Below are 26,664 nucleotides of genomic sequence, written 5' to 3'. Positions count from 1 at the left end.
AGGTCATGAAAAAGGCAAATGTGGCCTTGGATGCATCAGGCAAAGTATTTCTAGTAGATAGTGGGACAGTAATGACGCTGTACAAGGAACTAGTCAGACCTCCACAAACACTATTTTCAGTTCTGGTGAGCTATGTTTAAGAAAGATGCCTTCACAATGGAAGGAGTCAGTGAAAAGTTTCTCGAATGATCGGGGGAACGGACGGACCAATCTGCGAGAAGAAACTAAAATTGCTTGGCATGTTTGAGCAGAGCGAAGGCTGAGAAGGGATAGGTTTGTTCTCATATTTAAAACAGAGGAGAGAAAGGGACTATTTAAGCTAAAGGACAATACTGATACAAAAGCACATGGGTATGAATGGCTACGATGATTTAGAAACTAAGAAGTTTTGGCACCTCAGAGCCATGCAGGCCTCCAACAGGAGCAGTGGGATGGAAAACCAGAATGGACTTCACAGGGAGTGGGATCAGTTTATGAATTAAATGCCACAGGGTCTGAGATGGCAGGGGGCTGGACCCAATGACTGAGGAGGGTTCTCCCAGTCTTGTGCTCCTATAAAATAAAGGGGAAGTATAGCAGGTGTAAAGTGATGCACAGACCAGGACCTTAAATAGGCAAAAAAAAATGTATAGTTACTCACTGAGGGGCAGCCCAGGATTCCACAATGCTTTGCTTTTTTAGATTTCAATCTAAATCACCAAAAGCATATTAAACAGATTTATGACTTTCCATGAACAACTGAATGGAAATGACACATGTTCTTCTCATCACATCATCTTTCTGGCTCCAATGTTGTTTCTCACTTGCCTCTTGCACACTGGTTTGTGTGAGATCTCAAAACAGCCACATCAAGGCAGCAGACCCAAGCAATTCAGAGCTGAACTGTTTTGCTTGGCTCTCTTGGATCCGTTCCATCCCCTCCCTTAAGTTACCATTTCACAAATGCACCACACCCTCCCCCAGTAGCTGGCTTAATCTTAATTTTAAGGCAAATTGTAAACACAGATGACTAATCACCTCCAGGAGAACACAACCAAAGGATGTGGGGGTGGTGTCAGTGAGTCAATGGTCTCAAGCAGTCTTTTAGAACAGAGTCTGCACAGGAACACGCTGAAGTCTTGCTAAGCCCAGCTCCCCGGATAAACGTGGGTCCTTGGAAATACATGGCAGAGTCTGAGTTCAACACGAGGAGGAAATTATTCCTATTTTTACCTAAGACCACTGAGTGTACAACCTGTTGTTAATGATTCAGCATTTGGGAGCAAGCTGCTCTTTCCTCTACCTGGAAAAAAGAAAAGAAAATTGCAGCCATGCTTCAGTGACATTTTAGGAGACAAAGCAATAGCAGTCGCCATTCATAGACTGCGGCCACAAGACTGGGGAAAAATGAACAAACAGCGTTTCAGCAAGACACAGACGTATTTACAGTTGCCTCAGTGAAACAAACCAACCTTTCAATCCACTTACCAAAGCACAAATGAAACATTTTCAGAAATTAAGAAATCATTCTGCCTCCAAGTTATTCTCCCTCCCCCAAATTGGAGCTGACCTGTTAGCTCTCACTGATGTTGCGTGTCCCAGGAATCACGTTTTCTGTAAAGCCTAGTGGCAACATAAATTGAAACAGAAGGCAAGAGTTCAATATGGAGGTGGTATGTCCAGTGCTGTATGCCTTACCATAAGGCTAAGCTTTGGGCATCTTCTGGTAATGAAGAAAGTAAATTTAAAAAAAAAAACACTGAGAGAGAGAAGTGGTTAGAACAGACGTTCACAGACATCGCACTGTTTTGGTGCAAGCCTCAGAAAGGTTAAGAACTGAAATGGTATGACGGTACCTGTGGGCTCCTACTCGCATGCAGGGAGCTCGCTCTGGCACGCTGGAAATCCAGCACATTGGAGCAGACTTCATTAATGGAGTTAATTAAGACTCGATTAATCGAGTCTGCTGGAACACAGAAATTAACAGTCTCCGCAGCCTCGCACACCACACGGCAGTGTCGCCGTGCGTGTCTCTGCACTGACAAAATGGTAGCGGGGCGCTTTGAAATAAAACACATCCAATGAGCTTCAGTTCAAAGTGCCCTGCTGCCGTTTTTTCAGTGCAGGGACATGTGGCAACACTGATGCATATGATGTGTGGGCGCTTTTAATTAGAGTGGCTTGCTAATTAAAGGGCTGAGTGCCACGTCCAGGAACACATGCAAAAATGCCCTTCATTGGTATTTAATGGGCCTGGTCCGTATCACTACTTTACCCAGGAACCTCCTCATCCGATATAGATGCCCATACTAAACAGAACTTTCCACTGCATGATTTGACTTGTAAAAGCAGCAGGTCTTCTCCTGTCTCCCAAAACCTCATAGGTGTGGCCAGGCCTAAGTACAGGCAGCTCACTTAAAGAAGAGACCTTTGCATTTAGTTCTGAAGGGGCGAGAAGTCCCAGACATATTTATCTCCTCCTGGAATAAGTTCTACAGGCCACATTTGATTCCCAGGGAAGTTCCTGCAGTTTCACATGTCCAACATGATGTTGTCATGGGTGGCCACAGCCACAGAAGAAAAGATGTGCTCTCAGATAGCTGGGGACAGTCCTGGGTAAGGCATGGAGTATCAGCTTTGTATCTTGGAGTGTCAAGAGACACTGAGCTGTATTTTCATCTATACAGGGAGTCTCAGCAGATAAATTTGAAGTTGGGTAGAAGGCACATGGCCAGGTAGAAATCTGCATTTTTAATACCCATATCTAGCTAGGTCCTGTAGGTATTTAGTATCCAGTGCCTGTAAATCAGTGAACACCAACCAGTGGATCTTGATCCACCAGTAGATCTTGGGAGCATCTTGGAGTCTATCTAAGGCTGGGGTTGGGGGCTGAGTACATGTGTGCCCCAACCCAGCAGGTCAGTCCGTGGGGGAGGGAAGGGGTGGGGGCTAGATTGAGGCCCCCACGGTGAGGGACGGTGCTGCAAAGGCAGGACTGGGGTAAGCTGAGTGAGGCCCCAGCTGGGTTGGACTTACCTGCTGGGGAGGCACACCCCCAAACTATTTTTTGTCCCTCTGCCTTCATCTGCCCCCCACCCTTCCCCCTCCACAGACTTATCTGCTGTGTGCGTCTTGGGTTGCTTTTAAATGGCAAAAGGTATCTACCTAAAAAGGCTGGAGACCACTGCTATAAATCAACTTCCACCAATGCTATAATCCATAATGGTCATACTGGACTGCATCTGAAGTAAAGAGATGCCTTTGGGATCAGGAAAAAAAAAAAACCCAAACACCACAACATACATCTATCTATCAAGGAAGATGTTAAAAGGAGGGAATAGGACTGAATTCTGAAGCTATAGAACCAAATTTCTGAGCTTAGTCTTTATTTTATGGACATGCAAAGTATCAACACGTTAAGTGAAAGTAGAAAAAAATACCACACAAGATAATATTGTTTAAATAATACACTCTATTTTATTTTATTTTGTCTTAAAATAGTTTAACCTTTATGCTACAGACTTGTTTCAAAAACAGAAGGTCTCATCTTGCACCAAAAATATATATATTTATATATATTTATATATATAACACTCTTTTATTATTATTTTTTTCTCCAAAGACCATTAAATACTAGATGGAAAAGAGAACTAAATAATGAGTGTCAAGAAGAACCAAATTTTTAACTCGAGTTGCACATTTCAACATTTAACTCTAAGCAATGATTTGTCTTCAATACAGAAGATTCCAAGTTCAAACTCCAGCAACAGAGGAACTGCTGAACCATAAAAGGCTTGAGCCAATGCACACTGAAATGAATGGAAAAGCTCACCATCAACTTCAGTGGGTTTTGGATCAGGCCCCAAGTGCACTGGTTCTTAGCCATACAATGGCTAATATTTCACTTTCCTGTTGAGAGGAGCAAAAAAATGTCGAGGCACAACTTGCTCCCCCTAAAAAAATAATCCCATCCCTCCCCCACCCCCACCCCAAAAAAAACAAGAAAAAGAAACAGGTCTTAGCTATCCAGTGATTGTGGTTTTCAGATCAATACCCTTTAAAATTTGTTAAGAGTCAAAGAAATATGTAGTGTCTTAAATAAAAGAAAACTGGCATCAGGCTAAAATACGTGATTTGTTTAAACAAACACAGTGCACAATTGGAGGAAGTTTAGTTAGGACGCAGTCATTTTTATATACACATGGAAGTCATATCATATACAAACTGAAAACAGAATTAGTTTGCATTTTGTTTTTTTAATGGAAGGACTATGAATAGGTCCCTGCAGCTTTCTTAGAAACTGAGCTTTAAAAGACAACTTCATGAAACAGTGAAAAGCAGCCAAACTAAATTTCGTAGACATTACATAGACATTAGGGCTGGAAGGGACCTCGGGAGATCATCGAGTCCAGCCCCCAAGTTAATTTACTTTATGATGCCAGTTTGCTAAAATGATGGAAGAGTTATGCAATTAGCAAGTTAGCATAAAAAGATCAATAGCCACTATTACTATGGTGTGCCGGGATTACAGACTTCTCTCTATTGCAATGAGTAGGGATCACATTCACTCCACTCCCTCCCAGCCCCAAACAAAGACACAAAAGTGAGAAGTACCAAGTACTTCAGGTTATGGGCATGCAATACACTGATCACAGTATAATTGTTTCAGAAACCATTAGGCCAGGACACAAATTTGTTACCAAGACATTCTTTAAAGTGCAATCATAACTTTTCCACTTTTTGAAGCAAAGAAATGTTGTTATTAAATATATTCAATCGCTCTAAAAAAAAAAAAAAAAAAAAAAAAAAGAAATTGTGCCACCAAAAAGAAAACTTGTCAAATATGCAGCTTTTTCCAAGCCAAGCAAATTGTGTCCTACCCAAATTAATGCTAAATGAAAATAGGATGCAAGTTGTCCCATCTGTCATATGGTTTAACCCCCAGGTGGTAAAAACCCCCATGTCTGCACTGTAAAAAATGCATTTAAAGCATTTTGATCAGAAAATGATACATTTTAATTGCACAGGCGATGTTTAAGGTGGATACCTTCTTATTTTCAGTCTTTGGTTTTTGCCTTGAACAAGAGTCACTTTAACAGATTAAGGGCCAAAATGCCAATACTCACTACAAGGACTACAGCTGAAGAATGAACTATCCATTTTTTTTATTTTATTTTTTTTTGCTGTAGTAAGCTCCACAATCTAATAGCAAGTGTTTCCAGGATGAGACCCTGAAGGGAGATTCCAAGACTACCGAGGCTTGGCCAGGGGGTTAGGAGAACAGGGCAGAACTGCCTAGAACAAAGGCTGACAACTTCTGCCTAGAACAAAGGATGACAACTTTTAGCCTCGGTCCTACAAAATACTTCAGTATCAGCCACAGTTTCACACATTTGAGCAGGCCACTGACTCCAAGGCGGGTTACTTCAGGGCTTCAAGTTACACATATGGTAAAGTACTTGGCTGGAATGGGGCCTTACAGGATTTGAAGAAAGGGAAAGGAAACAAGAGAGAAGCACGAGAAAACGTTCCAGAAAGATCTTAAAATGCTAGGTATACGGCTATTTTAAAAATGGGCGTGGAGGGCTCAGCCTTTTTATGATGCTCTACTTTCTTATACTTTGTGATGATCAGCTGCTCTGAAGTCACTATTAAAAAATACACAAGAGGCATGAAATGACCAGTAAAGCACAGCAGTCAGGTAGACAGAAGACTAAAAGCACTGACTAGCATGTAAACTATAAATTACATAGAAAATAAAAACTCCATTTAATTAAAAAGCTGTTTCAGTGCACGTCATGGGCCTTTTGTATCAAACGACCAAATCAGCCTGGATATAAAATACTCTTGGCCCTATTTTCAGAAATGCTGAGCACCTGCAGTTCCAGTGAAGTTAACAGGGCCCCAGCACTGCTTAAACTTACCGATGCTCACACAGCAAAACCACTAACTTCTACAAAGAAAAATCAGTGTGATCGATAAATTTAAATAATTTTGATGTCAGAGATGGGAGAGGGTGGGAGGCCGCAACTGTATACACAATTATTTCTTCAGATTCACACGCACACATTATGCATATCTGTAGTTGTCATTTAAATTCAGTGCTACCAAGTTTTCATACTGGGAAAAATCTTCCTTTGAGAAGGTAAGTGATATTAAAATTACACTGCATTCTTATGGAAAACCAACTTCTCCATGAGTTTGGATTCCTAACGCCAGGAACAAGGCTTCTGAAGCTGAAGCTATAACAATGAACTTCTGGGCCACAAAGGGGAAGGGCAGGGGCAAAAACACAGTGACATTGCATTACAGTAGATATTTGCGCCTGGTGTCCTCATCCAATGTGAGATCAACTACTTCTGGGGGCGAAGACCAATTCTGCTGGGGAGTCACAGCTGTCCATGATTGTGTTTGCCGAGTGCTAATGTACTGCGAGCCTGAGCCATGCTTCCAGGAAGACACACTCTGAATCACCCCTCCCCGAGGGTGTACACACCTGCAGCAAAACAAAGAGCACAAATATTAGCACTACTATCAGTGTTCCATGCAAGTCTCAGCTGCAATGTTAATTTACACATGATTAATATACATCTGTCTCCAAAATTTGATCACAAGCTTTTCCATTTGTGAGCTCGCTCACAGGACTTGCTACAGCTTTTCAACACATGTTGACCTGAAAGCCCTTGACCGTGAGACCAAAAAATAAATAACTGCTGCCAGTGGATATGACTGAGGCCCTGATAAAGTCACTGGGAACCATGCATGCCTGTTACAAGAGATTACCTGCCCAACAGCACGTGGCATCATGATCTAGTCAGAAACCTACCCAGTCCTGGGGCAAAGAAACAGTTGGTCTGCTGGAAACTCCAGCCTGGGGGCTGGCCCTGGACTTCAGGGGAATTTTTCTAGGGTGCAAACCATGACAAGAAAAAGAAAGAACATTTCCATTTATGAAAACAGGTCCCTATTAACAGAGGACATAATTGTCTTTATATTACATATATTACCATTATTACAGATGACAAGTAACTATGTACTGTATTTATTTTTTAAAATAAAGCCATTCCCTTTGTCCAGCTTAATTCAAGACTGCCAACATCTGGGCAAATGCCAGTTTACTGTACCGAACAAACCTAAGGTCCTAATTCAGCAAATCACTTCTGCTTGTAATCATCTGAATAAATGAGACTTCATCGTGTTTAAAGTTAAATACATGCCTGAACACTTTAAATCACACTTAAATTATGCTAATTTGCATCTTACTTCTCACTGTTATAGTGCATATGGGTATGTGTCATGAGAAGTGCTCATAATTAGGAAGAAACTAGAAAACGGATGATATGCGATTGGCACTCTTTTAGGATTGTCACATCATTCACTGGCAGTGTTCTTAAATAAATGCTAGTAAAACCTTCATCCCATCCTGCTGTTTATTACAACGTGTGTGTACAGACATGCATATGCATGCATGCTTGTTTTCAATTTTAAATGATGCAGTTTGGAAAAAAATTCTCACAACCGCTCAGGTTACATTTCCCACCTCTTCTCTAAGGGGGGAGGTTGAGATTTTTCTAATTCTGCTTGGTGACAATCTTCCTTTGCTCAAAATAATTTTAAGATAAATCAGATCTCCTTTACCGCTCTTTAAAATATCAGAACGCAGCATTCATCTACCCTATTCTTCTTTTAATATGCTATTTAGCTATATAAAAGTTCAGGATGGCTTCTCAAGCTATTGCTTTCCTCATGTATTCTGGGGACCAATAATATCTATCTAAGGTTCCCTGTCTGCAGTGGAAGATTTGAGTTCATATCCAGTATTTAGGATTTTTTTTAAATGCTTTTAGTCATAACATAGTGACGTAAGAAAATGTACTGTATGGTACTGGAACGTGTCCCTAGGACCACCGTTACAATGCAGCATCCTGGTGTAAAACAACAGCTTCTTAGACACCTAAAACCCCAAAGTATCTTCTCCCCCTGAAGATGATAAATCTGTCTATGAAATGCTGCATGGAAATGATACTTAACCAAAACAAAACAAAAAAAGTCATACCCTTGAACAATTCACACAAAGTAGCCAAGAGCAAAAGTAGCTCAATCAAACGTAGCTCAAGAAACATGCTTTCCAACCTGTGGCTAAGGTGGAGACATCTTCAAGTAAAAGGCAACAAAACCAGAAGAGGGAGAAACAGTGGAAGATTGTTTTACATACACGCATGAAAATAAAATCTATTAAACAAAATTAAACAAAACTGAACAAAAACAGCACATGACTATCAAATGGGCTGTGTTCTAGGAAATGCCCAATAGTTTTGAATGATGAAAATCACCACCAACTCGCTAAGAATCTGGAAAATGACAAATGAAGGAGACACAAACTCAGGAGTTCAATATCCCACACCAATTCAGCAACAACATGGAAGATGGAGCACATAAAAATAAACAGTGCAAGCAACAGAACTGAATCCAAGTCTCAAGAAGTATGCAGAAAGTACTGATCAAAAACCTAAAACCTTTTCCAAATGACAACCCTGCCAGAATCCCATCAATACTTCGTAACTGCAAGCCTAGACCTGAAAGAGAAATAAAATTCTAAACAGGATACAAACAACCACAAGAGGCAACTTTCAAGAGGAACCGATGAGATACGGTCTCCCCAGATATGGCAGAATGGTGATGAGCACAAAGGAAAAATGCAGCTGCAGATGACTCAAGTAAAAAAGAAGTGTGAAATGAGTTTCTAACCAGTCTCTATTGTTGAAGAGCCTGGAATTGCACCCCTGCTTGAACAACCCGATGCCCACTAAGCATAGCGTTCACCAGTAGCTGCGTATTGAATCAAGACAGGAATCCCCACACTGTTTTGTCTCAATGGCATTTATCAATACTGATGCAAACGAGTAAATGGCATTGGTAAGTCCTCTACAAGTAAGTTTTCACATAGAGTACATGTACTGGATGACATTCAACTGGGACAGTGCCTACTGAATTCATCTATTCCCAAGCAGGACAGACCCCAAAAGGTTTCTCAACACATCATAAGACTCTGTCATCCTCATATTCCTTCCCACCCCAAATGCCACAGGGCTACATTGTGTCCAGGACCATAAAGGACACAATGTGGATGCTCCACATTGGATACTTCGTTCCCAGCCCTGTGAAGGAGTATGCAGGGTACAGAGCTCTGATTATATTACTCCTGCCACGACACATCCCTGCCCACCCCACCCCACCCCGGCCACAGGCTGCCTATGCATGTTCCAGGCAGCACTTTGTGTACACAATCCATAGACTGTAGTCAGAAGGGACCACAAAGGATCACTATGTCCGACCTCCTGCCCTTGGCAGGAAAGAGGACCAAGGTTAAACGACCCCAGCCAGGTGTCTATCAAGCCTCCTCTTGAAGACCTCAAAGTTAGGTGATAGTACCACCTCTATTAGAAGCCCGTTCCAGATTCTGGCCACCCGCACTGTAAAAAATGTCTTCCTAATGTCTAACCTGAATCTACTCTCCACTAGTTTGCAGCCATCATTCCTAGTACTCCTAGGGGTGCTCTGATAAATAGCGCATCTCCACTTCCTTGTTGTCTTCCCTTGATAAACATATAGGCAGCTACAAGTTCTCCCCTCAGATGTCTCTTGCGGAGGCTGAAGAGATCCAGATTCCTCAACCTCCCCTTGTAGGGTCTTGCACAGAGGCCACTAATCAAGCAAAGGACCCTCTGAACCGTCTCCAGATTTTCCGTGTCCCTCTTGAAGGGCGGCGCCCAGAACTGGACACAGTCCTCCAACTGCAGCCTGACCAGTGCCGCATAGAGGCAGAGCATCACCTCCCTTGCTCTGTTGGCCATGCATCTGCTAATGCATGACAAGGTGCAACTGGCTTTGTTGATGGCCTCGTTACACTGCCAGCTCATGTTCATCTTGGAGTCAACTATGACTACAAGATCCCTCTCAGCCGTGGAGGAGGTCATTCCCCCAACCTGTAGATGTGCTGGGGATTCCTCCTCCCGAGGTGGAGTACCTTACATTTATCTTTGTTGAATTGCATCCTATTTCTTTCTGCCCGTTGATCCAACCTGTCCAAATCGGCCTGTTTCTGCTCCCTGCCCTCCCGTGTGTTAACTTTGCCCCATAACTTAGTATCATCTGTGAACTTGGGAGAGGGTGCTCCTATTCCTATGAGAATAGGATGCAAAACTGTATTGAAGACCTTCTTAAAGTCCAGGTAGATGACATCAGCCTCAGCTCCTGTATCAAGGCAATGTGTGACCTGGTCATTAAAGCTATAAGGTTTGCCAGGCGGGATCTACCTGTGATGAACCCATGCTGGTTTCCTTTCAGCATCATTTCCCCTGCTGGGCCTTCACAAATGCACTCTTTGATGACTTTTCCAGTATTTTTCCAAGGATAGAGGTAAGACTGACTGGCCTAAAGTTACCCAGCTGATCCCTTCTTAAAAATGGGCACCATGCTGGCCCTTTTCCAATCCTCAGGGACCTGGCCAGAGTACCATAAGTGCCCAAACAGCCATGCCAGCAGCTCAGCTATGACACTGGCCAAGTCCTTCAGCACCCGTGGATGGAGGTAGCCCGGGCCAGCTGACTTGTACCCATCCAGCCCCTCTAAGTGCTCCTTAATTAAGTCAGCACTAACCTTTGGCGGTCTGGTGCCTTTTGGACATCTGGCTATGTTCAAGGTGGGAGGATTGTCTTGGTCAGTACTTAGGAATACTGAAGCAAAGAACTCATTGAAGAGGTCTGCCTTTTTTCTTGCGTCAACCACCAACTGTCCTGCCTGATTTGTCCTGCAGGGGCCCTATGTTACTCTGTGCCTTCCTTTTGCTCGCTATTTATCTGTAGGAGGACTTTTTATTGTCCTTGATTGTTGTAGCCAGCCTACGCTCCAGTCCTGCCTCAGCCTGCCTAACTGATTCCCTCTACAACCGCAATTGTGTTTTACCAATTCAGCTCCATGGGCTGAAAAAAGGCATGTCTATGCCCCAATCTTAAAAGGCTTATGGCACCATGAACCAACTAAATGGTGAAAGGAAGCATGAAAAGAAAAGGGATAAGTGAAGCTTAAATACAAATGTGGCAGCAAGGCCACCTGAGGAACGTTATGATCCTAAACACTAGTCTCCAGGTGGGACTGGCCTGCATCTTCAAATAAAATTAACATCCATAAGCGTTAGTTAAATTTAAGATCCAGCAGGCCTCCTTACATTTACAACATTAACTGTTACAGTGCATACAGCCTTCCTCCTTCTTAAAATAAGGAATGAAATCAAATATCCTGACAACTTTTAATATACTTTGTTTAAAGGGAACCAACTGTAAAAAACAAACAAACAAAACAAAACAAAACCACACATACATACTTGCACACGGGAAGCCCTTAAAAAAAAACACAAAACATTGTCTAGCCTATTAATGTTTTTATATGCACAGAGATGAATTAAGCAAGTGATTCCAGTAGCAGCAATACTTAGCCTATTAGTGTATCTTATATCAAATCAAACACTTAATGTGGAAACATTACCAGACTAAAGAAAGTAGGCACTTTAGTATCAAAGTGATGGGCAAAGCACAGGAACAGCATATCTTCTGGACTTCTGGCATCAGTCATGGTTGAAGAGCTGTAACACTACAATTCAGCCTGCATTTTCCCTCCTCATTTATTTTGCCTATTCAAGTCCTATGATAAAATGAAGGACTCCACATCAAAAGGAAAAAAAAAAAATGAGTACCTTGCATGCTCCTGAACTCCCACAATCTCCACTTCACTATCAGAAGAGGCAATGTTAATTTCTTCATTGATCTGGGCATTGCCACAAGAGGTCTTTTCACTTGCTAGGAATCCTGGATCCAAGTGGCCTGTACAGAAGGAAAATACAAACAGACCCAGAATTTTAACATACTTCATAACTTGCAAATCCATTGGTGAAAAATATTTCTCCTCAAACTAAGCACAAATCAAAGTATCTAAGACTGGAAAAACCAGTTAGATCAGCCTGTGCTGTTCTCTGCTAAAGCAGGATAGCTTTGATATTGGATATTCACAGGATTTGTCCAATGGGGTTTTTAATGGTTTTGGCCAGGGCTAACTTCTCCTGGTACAGGGACCAGTGTGAGCCAAGTGCCTCCCACAGGGGTATCCCCCACCACTGCACTGTACACAGACAGTGTGGGGCTTCCCCACCCCAACCTACTGCAACCAGAGCTATAGGGGTACAGGGGGAGCCCAGGGCCTGTAGATTAACCCCTTGGGGGCTACATTCAGCCCAAAAGCCACCAGTTGGACATCCCCATTTAGGCAATGAAGCCGTCACATAACCATAAATAATACCTAATGTTAGTGTATCAAAAGCTTCCCACTTCTAAAAGAATTAGGTTCTTTGCCTGTAATACATTACAAATACTTACCCCCCTTACTACCTGGAGACAAGCTACATCCAGGCCAAACTGTACCTTATGCTAAAGGAGGGAAAGATTTCGACTGCTAGTGCCTTCCAGCAGGAAAGCCGTCTTGGCTAGGTCTCAAACTATCTCCTAGGATTTCACCCCACGTCTCTATTCCACCGTCCAACTGGGGAGGAGTCTTCTCTAGGATGCCACTAGTAGTCTGTCCTGCCCGTTTGAACCACCCTAAGGTATAACCAGTTCTCCAAGGGCTTAGAGGTTTTCTAAACCGTACAGTTAGATGCCCCAGATTAGGTGTTTAGCTTAGCTGCCCCTTCCTCCTCCTCCATGTCCCCCTTAGCTGGTGGTCAGCTAAGCTAAACACCTAACCTGGGGCACCTAACCAACAAACAGGCAGTTTTGTGCTGAAAACTTTCTTCCAGCCACTCCACCACATTCTGCCATCTTTAAGCTGTTGCTACAAAACCAGCTATGCTCAGCAGAAACCAGGACTCGTTCCATATAAGACTATCTGATGGTTTAGGAAAAGATGGTCATCTCAAATAGCTATTCCTAGGAGACAGGGGTCTTCCTAATGAAAACAAATTACCATATTTGACCTTTATAAGTCTTACCAAAGACACAGACATGAAAACTGAATTATTATCCACAAAGGTGACCTAACATAAATGTGTAGGAGATGCGGAATGCAAAACTCTAGAACTCTTGGTTCAGAGATGATACCTTGTATTAGACCAACTGAGAAACTGCAAAAGAATATATGTTTTTCTGCAAGTTTTCGGGCTCACATGCCCTTCATCAGGCTCAGGGAAAGTTAAAGATAGCAAAGTCCCCATATCTAGGAAACCAACTTCATTTTTGCACAGACGAAGCTGAAGAGGTAAATCTGTCCCTCTGGGTCCGTGAGAGTAGAGATGCAGACACACTTTTATAATGGCCACCACCTGCCTGCATCTTCCAAGGGGATAATGAAGATTTGAACCGTTACAGAACTTGTTATTAGCAATGAATTTATTTTAAAGGCATTTAAGAGGAAACATAATGCTAAATATACAGTAGTAGTTTTTACTGGCGTCACGCCTGCATGAAAATAATTCTGGTATTTTTATTACAAATGGCCCTGTAGACTTCAGAAGAACAGTCTGAATAATATAGGGCAAGAGATGCATTAGAAATATGCAATATACAAAGCTATTGCTGGGGATTCGATTTGAAAAAACAAGTGTTTTTATACAAGTTTTGTAAAGATCTGTGTAGGGCAGAGTTGTTGTTTTAATAGGCTCCCTCAGGGATTATTCATTTGAGGGATTCATTAAGGAGACCATAAGTAGAAAGCAGTGAGGTTTTACATCCCCTGCCATGTGCTACATTAACAATGCACAGCAGACAAAGCCCTAACTCTAAATGGAACACACTGAATCTTACAGTGAAGCTTTGTTTTAGAGATATTAGATAACAAACACACAGAAACACCTAAGAGAGATAATCAGACCCAAAAAGCCTTTGGTACTATGGTGATACATCCCATAAAAGATCAACTACTCCCAGTCACCAAGTAAAATTAAAGTCTGTATCTCTTAAGTGCTTAGCGGTGATCTGAGGATGTTGGACAGACTTGAAGAAAAAAAGCTTGCTTTTTCTATTGTGTAAGGAAGTAGCTCACACAACTGTATCATTCAAGAAGAGGAGTATATAAAGGAAAACTAATCAGACAGGATATCTAGCTTGGCTGACAACCAGCTAAAAGGAAAATGGAGGAGGGGCAGGAAGAGGACGAGACATCATAACTTTTACCAATAAGAAAGCCTAAGCACTCGTAGAACTTCTACTTTAGGGTGGTGCAAGAAGTAAATAAGCTTGGAGCAAGAACGAACTACATTTAGGATGAACACCTGAGAAAACCTGCTAATAGTGAAGTCTATTAAGACAGTGGAATAACATCTTGGGGGTCTGTTGCAAACCACACCACTGGAAGTTTTTTAAAAAGTGGCCAAGACAAAATACAAGGCCAGAGAATACACCGATGGAAATAACCCTGCTCTGTGTGGGGGGGGAACAGATTAGATGACCTAATAAAGTTTCTCTATCTTTCATGTCTATGATTGAATTTGGGTGGCTACCTCACCATACTTAATGAGACTGACCCAGCTTCCTTGGTCACTGCTTTTGGGATGACTTGCGAATAGGGTTAGAAAGGGAAGGAAAGTCCTGGCCTGATACATATGGGGGGCTTCCACCTCATAAATGTATAAATTATAAAGAAAAAAAAAGACAAAGTTGTGAGCTGCCTATAAATGAGTAAATAGTCAAGGCTGGATAAACTCTTCATTCAAGTCCAACTGGGCATCCCTAAGAAAGTGTTAGCAGATTGCCAGCGATCCCAAATACTGGATTGTAAATGCATAATTTTTCAGCTAAAAGTGGCTGGCATGTTGTGAAGCATGAAATGGAAGTGCCAAGGAACAGGGTTAGATAAGACCACTGCTTAACAACTCCAAACACACAGACATGAAAGAAGCTGGCAACAGTGAAACCATGATTAGCACAAGCAACAGAAAAAGATGCACCTCCATCAGAAGCAGGGGGACAGATCAGGATTATGGCAAACAGGATAAACCATATCTAGGAAGCCCAAGTCTAGCACACAAATTCTATGCCCAGTAACATACCTAGTCTGCTAATGTCTTGCTTTCCTTAGCATCAGGTGGACATGCACAAGAGGTATTTTGTTTACCGCCCAAGGTCAGCACTTGCAGAAGCGCCCAAAATATTTGCTTAGCCACAACTTCCTAGGCGTCATACATAGTCCTGTACCTTCCCTGCAGTGGCCCTGACAGTGGGAGGAGGTGGTGGTGTAGGAGAAACAGCAGCCAGAGATTCACTGCTGTGAGAGAGTGGTGACAAGGAACCGGACACAGGGATATCACCTCCTTTGTTTCTGCAACAAAAACTGGTGGTCTGCGTCATGGTGGCGAGGATGCCACCCCTAGGCAGAAATAAAGCTCTGGCCACTGATCTGAACTGTGCACCAACACTAAAAAGCTGATGGAGAATAGGTTTAGGTTAGAGGTCAGAAGGCAATATTTTACAGTTAGGGTGGCCAAAATCTGGAACCAACTTCCCAGGGAAGTGGTCCTCGCCCCTACCTTGGGCAAATTCAAGAGGAGGTTGGATGATCACTTGTCTGGGGTCTCGTGAACCCAGCATTCATTCCTGCCTGTGGCAGGCGGTCAGGCTAGGTTATATGTTCAGGTCCCTCCTGACCCTAGCTACTATGAATCTACGAAACTTTCCAGGGAGCAATACTTGCCAGTTACGCCCCTGAATACATGGAAGCCACCAACTGTCCTGATTTTTCAGGAGAGTCCAGGATTTCAATGTTGTGTCTTAGTGTTCCCAAAGACTCTTTTGTTTTGGATTTGGAAAGTTAATCCTGAATAGGTCAACTGTCTCCGCTCCCCCAATCCCCACCAAGACTTTCCTGCAGTTCCAGGCAGTGTCCTGTTGGATCTGCTCGGAGACACAGCACAGTGCTACACAAAGTGTGGCTATACTGCTTTCTGTTTGGGGGGACAGCCATGAGATCTGCTTCTCAACACATGTAGCACTACACTGTGGCATGAACGCATGTGCATGAATGTGGCTATTACTGCCTGCAGTTATTAGTCCTCCCGCAGCACTTCATTAAAACAGCAACACTAACTGAACAGAAGGTGGTATAGATTACTACCCAGAAAGCTGGTGGTTTTCTAGAAAGAGGTTGGATGAACACAAAGGCTACTTAAGGGGCTTGAAAATACTGTTTCCAACTTAATCTGTCCTGGACACAACAGAAAAGGGCAGCAAGACTAGAAAACAGCAGTTAGTTTATACAAGCTTTGGAACTTGCAACTCTCCACCAAGTTCAGGAAAAATACATTTCACATAGGTCCTCACCTGCCTTGCATTCACAATACTTCGAATTTTACTATATATCCCTGACTTCAGTTAACTGAGAGCAGTGGTTCTCCATCTTTTTGGACTTATGGTACCTCCTTCATAATTTTTGTGAATTGAGTGGCAACTAGTTTCAAAATTAAAATGCATGCATTATAGTGCTTACTCATGGATTGTTAGGGGCTGGAAGGGACCTTGCACATCATCGGGTCCAGCCTCCCTACTCTAAACAGGAAGACAACTGGGGTTAGCTGACTTCAGCAAGGTGATTGTCCAGTGTCCTCTTGAAAACCTCCAGGGTAGGTGATTGCACCACCTCTGGAGGGAGTTTATTCCACAGTCTGGACACCCTGACTGTGAAGGAGCTTTTCCTGGTATTAAGCTTGAAGCGGCCTTCCAGGAGTTTCTATCCATTGGTCCTGGTCTTCCTTAGGGTGCCCTAGCGAACAGTTGTTCACCAAGCTCCTGATGCACTCCTGATACAGCAGTAAGCCGCTATCAAGTCCCCTCTCAGCTTTCTCTTCTTCAGGCTAAAGAGGCCCAGGTCCCCCAGCCTTTCCTTGTATGGCTCATCTTGCAAGTCCCCTGATCATATGGTGGCTCTGCTCTGGATCCTCTCAAGTTTTTCCACGCCCTTATTGAAGCACGGCAGCCAGAACTGGACACAGTACTCCAACTACAGCCTCACCAGCGCTGAGTACAGCGGGAGTATCACTTCCTTAGTTTTACACAAGATGCATCGGTTGATGCATGCCAGTGTTGTTTGCCCTGCTGGCCACTGCATTGCTTACTTCCTTGTAGAGGGGCCAGTGGGCGTGGGCAATCAGGCATGCAAGGACAAGCCTGAGTCTGTACTTGTCTGCTTATCTCCCCACAACCCCTGGCACCTTTCAAAGGATCTTATGGCGAGTCACTGACCTAGAGTTATGTTGATCAGCCTAGATTGTATGCACTTGTGCTGCTCCCACTTATTTGGAGAATTTTCAAAGACTTGCTTTTCCTGGAGCCTGATAAACACTGCAGAATACTTCAGAACTTGCCAAGGGATGGCAGGATGTGCAGTGTTGGTTTCACCCATGTTATTAGGTCACAGAAAAGAAAGCCCCACAGATTCAGCATAGATCAGACCAAGAGTATCTTCTGTTTTTTAAATACAGAAAAATAATACGCAATTATGGGGCTGTTTCCACCTGAATGGAGACAACATCACTGCTACATTTTCTAGGTTTCCCTCATTTCATCTTCACATGTGACTGATTAAAAAGCTGAACAGTATTTGCACCCTGAATGTACTCAGAAACCATTTATAATCATCTGCCTTGAAAATAAGTTTTAGAATCGCCACATAAAACCAAAACTCCCAGCTCTCCAACTATCAGGATAACCAAGGCTCCCTGCCCCAAGGAGCTAGAGACCTAAAAATACGAACAGGATGTGTGCCATACTATTCACCCTGCACCTGCTTCCCTCTCTGTTCTTCTGCAACTAAATTCCAGTACACTACACACTTCATGTCTTTCAAGGGACTCAATTTATTCTATGTAGCCCTAAATATTTCAACATGCTGCACACTTATAGGTTAACAAAAGTTGACAACGATAAATCTGTGTGGGGAAAGCCAGAGGTTTCAGTAACCAACAAGGGACGGCTGAGGCTATTGGCACAGAGGAAGATTTGGCACTGCGTACAGGAGGCAATTACAGGAGGTTTTTGGCACTTGGAAGGGAATACTTGTCTTCCTTGGATCTCCATTTTATGGCTATGGTGACTTTACATTTAATAAGAAATGCATGAATTACTTGCAACCTTCCCCAGCAAACCCTGAGAGCAACTGGATGCCCTACTGAACTGTCACAATATAGACAGCAGTACCTAGAACAAAGAGGAAGGCAGACTGAGGCTAGAAACAGATGTCAAGGAAGCAGAACAGCTCTGCTGGGATGCGCCACACCACAGTCAATCCATTTCACTGGGTGAAACATATGATGCTGTTATCACACAGCATCAATGGGTGGGATGAAAGGCAAAGGAGCTCGAGAGGCCCAGTCCTAGGTGCCCCAGGAACTCCAGCCCATCTGCCTGGTTTTCCACTCTTTGAGATGACCCCAGGAACCTCTGCCTTTCCTCACTCTCAGAAATTTACCCCAAGAATCCCCAGGCGCTCCTCTGTGAGCAGGGAACTCTGGGCAGGTGCCTCTGGGGCCTGATCCTGGGTGGGAATTTCCAGGGTATACAGGAAACAGCTCCTCAAGCCCCCAGAACACCTGCCTGGGGTGGCTGGAGAGGGCAGGCAGCTTCAGACTGCTGGCACACTCACACCGTAAAAGTGAACAGACACACATGATTACGTAGTGGTACAAATTGATACCACCTTTGCCACAGCCACATATTTTGGGCATTTGCGACACTGCAAGGGGCACGGACATCTATTTACTTGGTCTTTGTGCTGCCATAAAAGTGTTCAGGACAGCACAAAGGCAATGAAAGGTGACATCTGTTTCCACCGTAAAGCAGAGGGCACGTCATCAGCTCCACTTAGGTCTCATCCTGCAAAGTTTTGTTGCAACCATAAACAACCTAGAGAAATTTAATTCGCAAGTTTTTTAAATGAAACTTCAGTTGATGTAGCCCAGCCATATGGCAAACAGAACTGGCAAAAACTGCTCAGCCCACTCTCAGTGGCGCCTACAACTTTCCTCCCTGAACAAATGGTTCAACAAACCGAGAGTCTTCAAGCCTTCTGAGAGCAGAACAAGCTCTCCACTCTGTTCTTTTCATATCATCACTCACCAGCAAGCCGCTCTTCCTGGTCAGTGGCCTGAAGACACACAACACCTTTCCTGCCCCTCATGCCTAGCCTCCCTCATCTTAAGCACAGACTTAATTTAACCATGATTACCTTTGACATGACTACTTAAGAGCTTAAAGTTAAGCATGTGCTAGCTTGTTCTGTTGACCCTGGTGCAAAAATGCCTACTGCATTGCCGAATTCAAGTCTTTGGCTTTCAAAAGGTCTCATCCAAGAGAGGGACACATGCTACTCTGTACTAGATTCACTTTATTTGCCACTGACAAATGAAGAGGCAAGTTAACCTTACTGGGTTTTGCTTTTAGGAGTGTATTGAAAAACAAGCAAGCAAGCACTTATGGGAGTGATTCAATTTTCATTAGAAACAGACTACAGTTATCCTCAGTATTAGCTGGTCACATCTTACCTTACATTTAACTATAACTATAACATCTACTCTTTTATTAGTTGCTGTTACATACAGAGGGCCTGCTACTGTCACCTTTATTCATTCTGAATTGTCCCATGTATTAGGAGTCTTATTTATTTCAATAGAATTAGTTGTGGACCCAGAAAATACTCAGCATAATACAGGCTGGCAGAATTGGTGTCTAAATAAGAGCCAGGTCCATCCTAGATTAAAGTTTCTTCAATATGACTGGCTGTACCATAAATACTATAGCCACTGTTAGACCACTTGTATGCCACAACATCAGACAAAGGTAATTTGGACAAACCTGCATCAGCATTCAGTTCCTCCAGCATCCCTCGGGTCCTCCAGGTAGGTCCCGTGTCCTGGTTTCCTACAGAATTATTGTGCTCTTGAACTACTGCAGCTGCCAAAAGCGTGTCCACGTTAACCACTTCTGGATCAGAGTTTGTGTCAGATATATCATAATGAGCTACAACTGGAGGTCCATCTGAGGAGGAAAAGAAAAGCAATGGATGTTAGATGTATTCATGTTGGGAAAGACATTTTAGAACACAAATCACTAATTCTAGAAAGACTGCATTCTCCTAAATGGTCTCAAGGAACTGTCAGAGACAGGTAGGGCCATGATTCAGCTTCAGTTGGAGGAAGATATTCTAAGACCATAAAAACATTTTAAGCTTTGCATACAATAAGAAGATACTAAAAACAGACATGTAAGCTTGCCTTGTCATTGTCTATCAGTTATTCATATATTATCTTTTACATTGGCACAGTCAAGTCTCCATATTTGACAATGTTACACTCACAGTTCTAAAAGGATAAGAAGGCTTAAGTAAGAAATAATATTCCAAGATATTCTGGCAGGACATTAAATTTGGCAAAAGAAAATATTTACGGAGGTCTTTACTTTCTTTTTTTTTTCTTTAAATAATTCAAATGACATCTTAACCTTGTTTAGGGGTTGATTTAGAAGAAAAACTCTCTCTGATGTAACTGATTCAACTACGTTAAGTTTAACACTAGGCAAGTCTCCTTGCATAACATTCACCTGCCAAGGACACTGGAATTTTTCAAACCTGCAGTGTATTTTTTTCCATAGTTAAGTGCAATAAAACAAAATAAAAATTTACAAGAAAATACACTTTCTAATGTAGTTTTCTAATAAAAGTGATACATAGTGACAAATATGCTTTTAACATGGTATTTTCACAGTATGAATCTGCTCCCACCAAAAGAGGGATATAGATTTTTAGGATCTTGCATCATATTATTGATAAACAAGAAAAAGAACGTTATTTTGATTTTTTTTTTTGTGCTGAAGGCAACAACTTTCTTTGAAAGAACTAGCATCTTCAAACTAAGGTCAAATTTAATTAAAAAGTTAATTGGAAAGCAAAAGAAGAAACAATAAAGAATGTAATTTGGAAGAGGTCCATGTTTTCATTCAAAGTAGCTCTCCCTCCCCTCCCCCCCACGGCTCTAATTTATGAGTCAAGAGAGGGCAGAGGGGAAAGACTGAAATTCTGGCTCTACTGGAGTCCATGGTACAACTCCCATTGACTTCAATGGGTCCAGGATTTCATTTAATGCAATTATACATTTGAGATAGACTAAAATAGTCTAAGCCAAGGCCTCAATTGCTGAAAATTTTAATTCCACTAGAGTTTTAATGGGTAATGTTATCGGAGTACCTGGTCCTTCATTTTCAGCATGTTATTCAAAGAAAGCTTCTACTAACATATTTTGTAGCACAGAACCTTCTACATTATAAAACAAATAAAAAAGCGCTTCTCCAAAAGAAACATTTATTCAGGAAACACTAGCGTCTTCTAGGGGTACAACATGAAAAAGTGTTTGTTACCGGGGCGGGGGAATCATTGTACAATCAAAGCTTAAAACTTGGGTCACTGCACAGCTGTTTCCACCAGGGTCCGTTTTGTTTTTATTTGATTCTACGAAATGGATAATCCAATACAACAGTTTTAAAGAATTGTTTTGCAGGTGGCAACACACTTCATTGAAGCATGACACTATGGAGCTTGAACTCCAGTGAGGATCAGTTTTGCACCTTAACAGGATGGTGTTTCACAAATCGTTTCAGGTCTGACCTGTCCCCCAATAAAGCACTGTTGTTATATTACAAACTTAAAACAGACAACATAAAAATAAATGGGTAGGTTAAATGTCAATGTATAAAAGAGCAAACATTTCACAACGTGAAACACTGATGATTACAACTGGAAAAAATCCTGATCTCTACTTGAAAGACAATTGTTTACTTTTTAAAAAGAAGGTAAGTAGAAAGTACAAGGTTACCAACTTTTGGATTAAGCTGCATACTACTTGGTTTATTATTTTTTACAGACTTACACCTAGATTATATGCAAAATTTACAATATGGGGAATAATTTCACAGTCTTTTTTATCATCAGAGTTCACTGTGATATGGTATAAATATCTTATGGTTTATAAAATAAATACTTGAGTGCAGAAGATACGAGGGTCAAGTACAATATTGACTATTTGACCATGTTTTCAGGAGTTTATGAACTGAAATTTATGGAGCTGTGAATAATTCGTGTGGCATTTGATTTTTTTTTTATTACTAATTTTTCTAACAGTACAAGCCAAATTTAGATGCATGCGCCTACACAAATCAAATTATATTTGAACAAAAGGCATCAACAGTCTCAAGTCAAAATTGTACCACTCCTACATGTATAATCATGCAAAAAATGTATAATAAATGTATATACATGCAGAGTGATATTCTCATCACCTACCCATAGAAATAACTTGTGTGAAAGTCTTCATCAGTAGGAAATACAAGCATAAACTTGTTATCTGTAGCTCCACTCTTGTATCTTCCACACTTCCAAACAGCACACCTTATAACTTAGCTTAAATTTAGTATACAGCAAACAGACAGCAATATTTTCAATATAATTTACATACTGTCATTACATTTGTCACTTTAAATTTAAAGTATCTTGAAAACTCAAGTTAACAGAAGCTGAATGTTTACAAACCAGTCACATATTAGGAATAATTTTGCTTTTCTCAGCCTTGCCTTTCAAATCATATATGGAAATGAAAGACGCCTTTCATATCAGAGCTATCTAAACCTATCACCACCAAATGACTCATTATGTCACCTTAATGACTGCAATGCTCAAACAAAATCCTGAAAACTGTCAGCATGCATGAAGGTGGTGATCAGCAATAGATGCCTGCATGCGATGTAGTCATGAAAGTAAATGAACAAAGAAAATTAATAGGGAACTTGAGATTTTGTTTAAAAACAATACTAGGACTATAGCACTTTGAATATTTTTACTGTCCCAGAATTTTACCTCCAGATCTTAACACCGGAGACTAAAAGATGCTGCAATCTGATGGCTTTCCAGGAACTATGTCAAATGAAAAGGTGGTTTTCTCAATCTGATTCCCAGCAGATAGACATACCCCATCACCAAAACACTGCTTCAAATGGAACATCTCTGCTAGTTTCCATACTGGGAATCTGAATCCTACACTTTGGGTAATTATGAGCTAAACACCTGATCTGCCTGAAGCGAGAGATTCCTTTCTGTCCAAAAGGGTAGGAAATAAGGTCTATGTACCACTTGGGTCCCCTTTCAAAGGCTTGTGTTTCACAAACCTTATGTGAATGCTCTTTAAATCTGAGGGCCATGACTGGACCTACCTAGGTCCAAAGCTGTGCACCCCCTCACCACACCCTCCTGTCTTATTCTTTTTTCCCCCTACAAGGGCTGGAAGTTGCATGCAAGCTCCTACGCTTATTTTACATGACTGATTTCTGCAGAAATTACTCTTTGGACAGGTTTACATTGATGCTGCAACCAACAGGAACATACATTGTCAACAAATTAGGACTACTGACTCTAGGTAAGGACTAAGATTTCTTTTTCCCCTACTATGAAATGGATGAGATAAAAGAATTTGTGAAACAAAAATCAGCACTCTTTTTTTAATTCTGTCTTGAAAACTAGACAGTTCATCTGGATTTTAAGAGATACTGAAACTGAAGCAGGCAATGACGCAATCAGAAATTACATTCTAGATACATGAGACGGGAGACTTTTTATAGTCAGACAACATGACAAACAAAAGAGTTTTTCTTTTCTCTGTAAAAAATCAGGTCTGCTGAGACGTGATTTAGGTGAATTGGTGAAAAGTTACATTGGTGACAGGCTTAAATCCATGACTGAAGCAATAAAGGTGAGAAAAGACAAGGCTGAACATTAACATATACCAACAACAAAATACAGCTGTTGACATTCAATGTCAACAGTACAAAAAAATGAAGACTTTTCCTTTCAAAGACAGAGGTCATCACTAGGACAAAAACCATCAAGGGTCCCGTTCTGTTCTCAACTGTACAGTGTAAATCAGAATTAACGCTACTGCAGTCAAGGCAACTGCTATTAGATTTAGTCCCTAAACCTCTTTCTTTTAGCTCAAGTTTGCAGTGCAGTTAACTCACTTCCTCAGATTTACTAACCATTTAAATATCTAACATCCTACCAGATCCCGAACACAGAAGACCAAACGCAGTTTATTCCCATTTAGCAGTAGTCTAATCCTCTGACCTGCTAAAACAGTATTCAACATGAGAAGTATGATATGAACTTTTAAAAGTTCCAGTTGCAGGTAAAGTGATGGTTGCATATGAAATGCAGCCACATTTGTGGTAAAACAGCAGCTGTCCATCAACATCAACTAGACCGCACAAGTTCAGGATACGAAACAAAGGACATTGTACATAATTTACCATGAGTAAAAGGTAGCAAGACTCTTCTAGGCATCAACTGCTCTGAAACTACTACTTGCATGCATATTCTTAACCTGCGGTAAGAAGAAGGTAAGCCATAGTGACTTTGCCCTCTTTCACATGCTGCAGTTTCCACTTCCACTTATCATGGAATATAGTCCAGCACAAGCAGCTACCACTGCAGAGCGGGTGAAGCACAGTAAAGTCCTGCCCCTTTTTATGGTGCAAGAAATTGTTTGCATATCCATACCATAAAGGCAGCATGGAGCACTTAGTGATGAAGGGTGTCCACAGGGTACAACACGGTTCTGGGCAGGGTCACCACAAGCTACCTGTAAATGTATTAGCTCATACACAGGAGTCTACTACACAGTGCAAGGTAGAGCCATGCAAACATATCCAATGTTTCCAAAGGAGATATAATAAAAAAAAGTGCTATACATGAATAAGGTATGGTCAGGAGATATCAAAGCATTTTACAAAGGAGTTTAACTGTATTTAACCCCATTTTCAAGGTAGGGAAACTGAGGGGGAAAAAAAAAAAGGTGATCAAAAGGCTTGCCCATGGTCACCCAACAGAAGGGAGGCAGAGGTGGGAATAGACTCTAGGGCTCCCAAATCCCACCCTAGTGCTCTGGGTTGGGATTCTGGGCTATTTCTGTATGTAAATTCCTAATAGGTTAAAAAAGCAGTTTCAGAATGTTTTCCTGAAAAGCTGACATGGGGCACCCAGTTACTAGCAAACCAATCTATAAGGATAAGGATTGATCTGTTCTTACTACAGGCACTGTTTTTGGATTGTTCTTATGGACACCTATACTGTCTGGCATTTAAAACAGCATGAGTCTAACTTGAGATGAATCTGTTTGTATCTATGAAAACTAATGAAAAAACTCAAAAGGACATATCACAAGAACAAAAAAAGCTAAACTCCATCATTTACATCTGATGTGCATTGGAGGCAACTCCATTTATTCAAAGGATTTGCTTCAGAATTATTTTAAATGAAAAAAGGGGGAATTTCACAAAGCTATAGGTTTAACAGCTGTAAAATGATTATTCATAGATTCATAGATGCTAGGGTCGGAAGGGACCTCAATAGATCATCGAGTCCGACCCCCTGCATAAGCAGGAAAGAGTGCTGGGCCTACATTACCCCAGCTAGATACACATCCAACCTTCTCCTGAAGACCCCCAGGGTAGGGGAGAGCACCACCTCCCTTGGGAGCCCGTTCCAGACCTTGGCCACTCGAACTGTGAAGAAGTTCCTCCTAATATCTAATCTAAATCTGCTCTCCTCCAGCTTGTGGCCATTATTTCTTGTAACCCCCAGGGGCGCCTTGGTGAATAAATACTCACCAATTCCCTTCTGTGCCCCCCTGACGAACTTATAGGCAGCCACCAGGTCGCCTCTCAACCTTCTCTTGCGGAGGCTGAAAAGGTCCAGTTCCTCTAATCTCTCCTCATAGGGCTTGGCCTGCAGGCCCTTAACCATACGAGTGGCCCTTCTCTGGACCCTCTCCAGGTTATCCGCATCTTTCTTGAAGTGCGGCGCCCAGAATTGCACGCAGTACTCCAGCTGCGGTCTGACCAGCGCCCGATAGAGGGGAAGTATCACCTCCTTGGACCTATTTGTCATGCATCTGCTGATGCACGATAAAGTGCCATTGGCTTTTCTGATGGTTTCGTCACACTGCCGACTCATGTTCATCTTGGAGTCTACTAGGACTCCAAGATCCCTTTCCACTTCCGTGCCACCCAGCAGGTCATTTCCTAGGCTGTAGGTGTGCTGGACATTTTTCCTCCCTAGATGCAGCACTTTGCATTTCTCCTTGTTGAACTGCATTCTGTTGTTTTCTGCCCACTTGTCTAACCTGTCCAGGTCTGCTTGCAGCTGCTCCCTGCCCTCCGGCGTGTCCACTTTGCCCCATAGCTTAGTGTCATCTGCAAACTTGGACAGAGTACATTTCACCCCCTCGTCCAAGTCGCTGATGAAGACATTAAAGAGTATCGGTCCAAGCACTGAGCCCTGCGGGACCCCACTGCCCACACTCTTCCAGGTCGAAACCGACCCATCCACCACAACTCTCTGGGTGCGACCCTCCAGCCAATTCTCCACCCACCGGACTGTGCAGTCATCCAAGTCACAGCCCCTTAACTTGTTCACCAGTATGGGGTGGGATACCGTGTCAAAGGCCTTCCTGAAATCCAAGTATACGACATCCACCCCTCCTCCTGCGTCGAGGCGTTTTGTGACCTGGTCATAAAAAGAGACTAGATTGGTCAGGCACGATCTACCTGCCACGAA

General features: G+C 42.2%; 1 protein-coding gene across 1 annotated transcript in view; it reads right to left on the bottom strand.

Moving 5' to 3' along the window:
- Window positions 1-3,445: 3,445 nt before the first annotated feature.
- The window catches only part of ARK2N (arkadia (RNF111) N-terminal like PKA signaling regulator 2N), a 68,016-nt gene continuing 44,797 nt past the window's right edge, over window positions 3,446-26,664 (bottom strand). Inside the window, exons 3-5 of the mRNA XM_090037737.1 lie at window positions 19,866-20,048; window positions 11,732-11,858; window positions 3,446-6,475 (exon numbers count right to left, since the gene is read on the bottom strand). Coding sequence (XP_089893863.1) covers window positions 6,286-6,475; window positions 11,732-11,858; window positions 19,866-20,048 — 500 coding nt within the window. The 3' untranslated portion in view covers window positions 3,446-6,285. The remainder of the gene's footprint in view (window positions 6,476-11,731; window positions 11,859-19,865; window positions 20,049-26,664) is intronic.

This window comes from Crocodylus siamensis, chromosome 3 (assembly GCF_052110815.1).
Source record: "Crocodylus siamensis isolate JL-2025a chromosome 3, ASM5211081v1, whole genome shotgun sequence".
NCBI classification, from domain to species: domain Eukaryota; kingdom Metazoa; phylum Chordata; order Crocodylia; family Crocodylidae; genus Crocodylus; species Crocodylus siamensis.
Note: the sequence above shows the minus strand (reverse complement) of the source record. Positions and strands in the feature narration are given on the sequence as shown.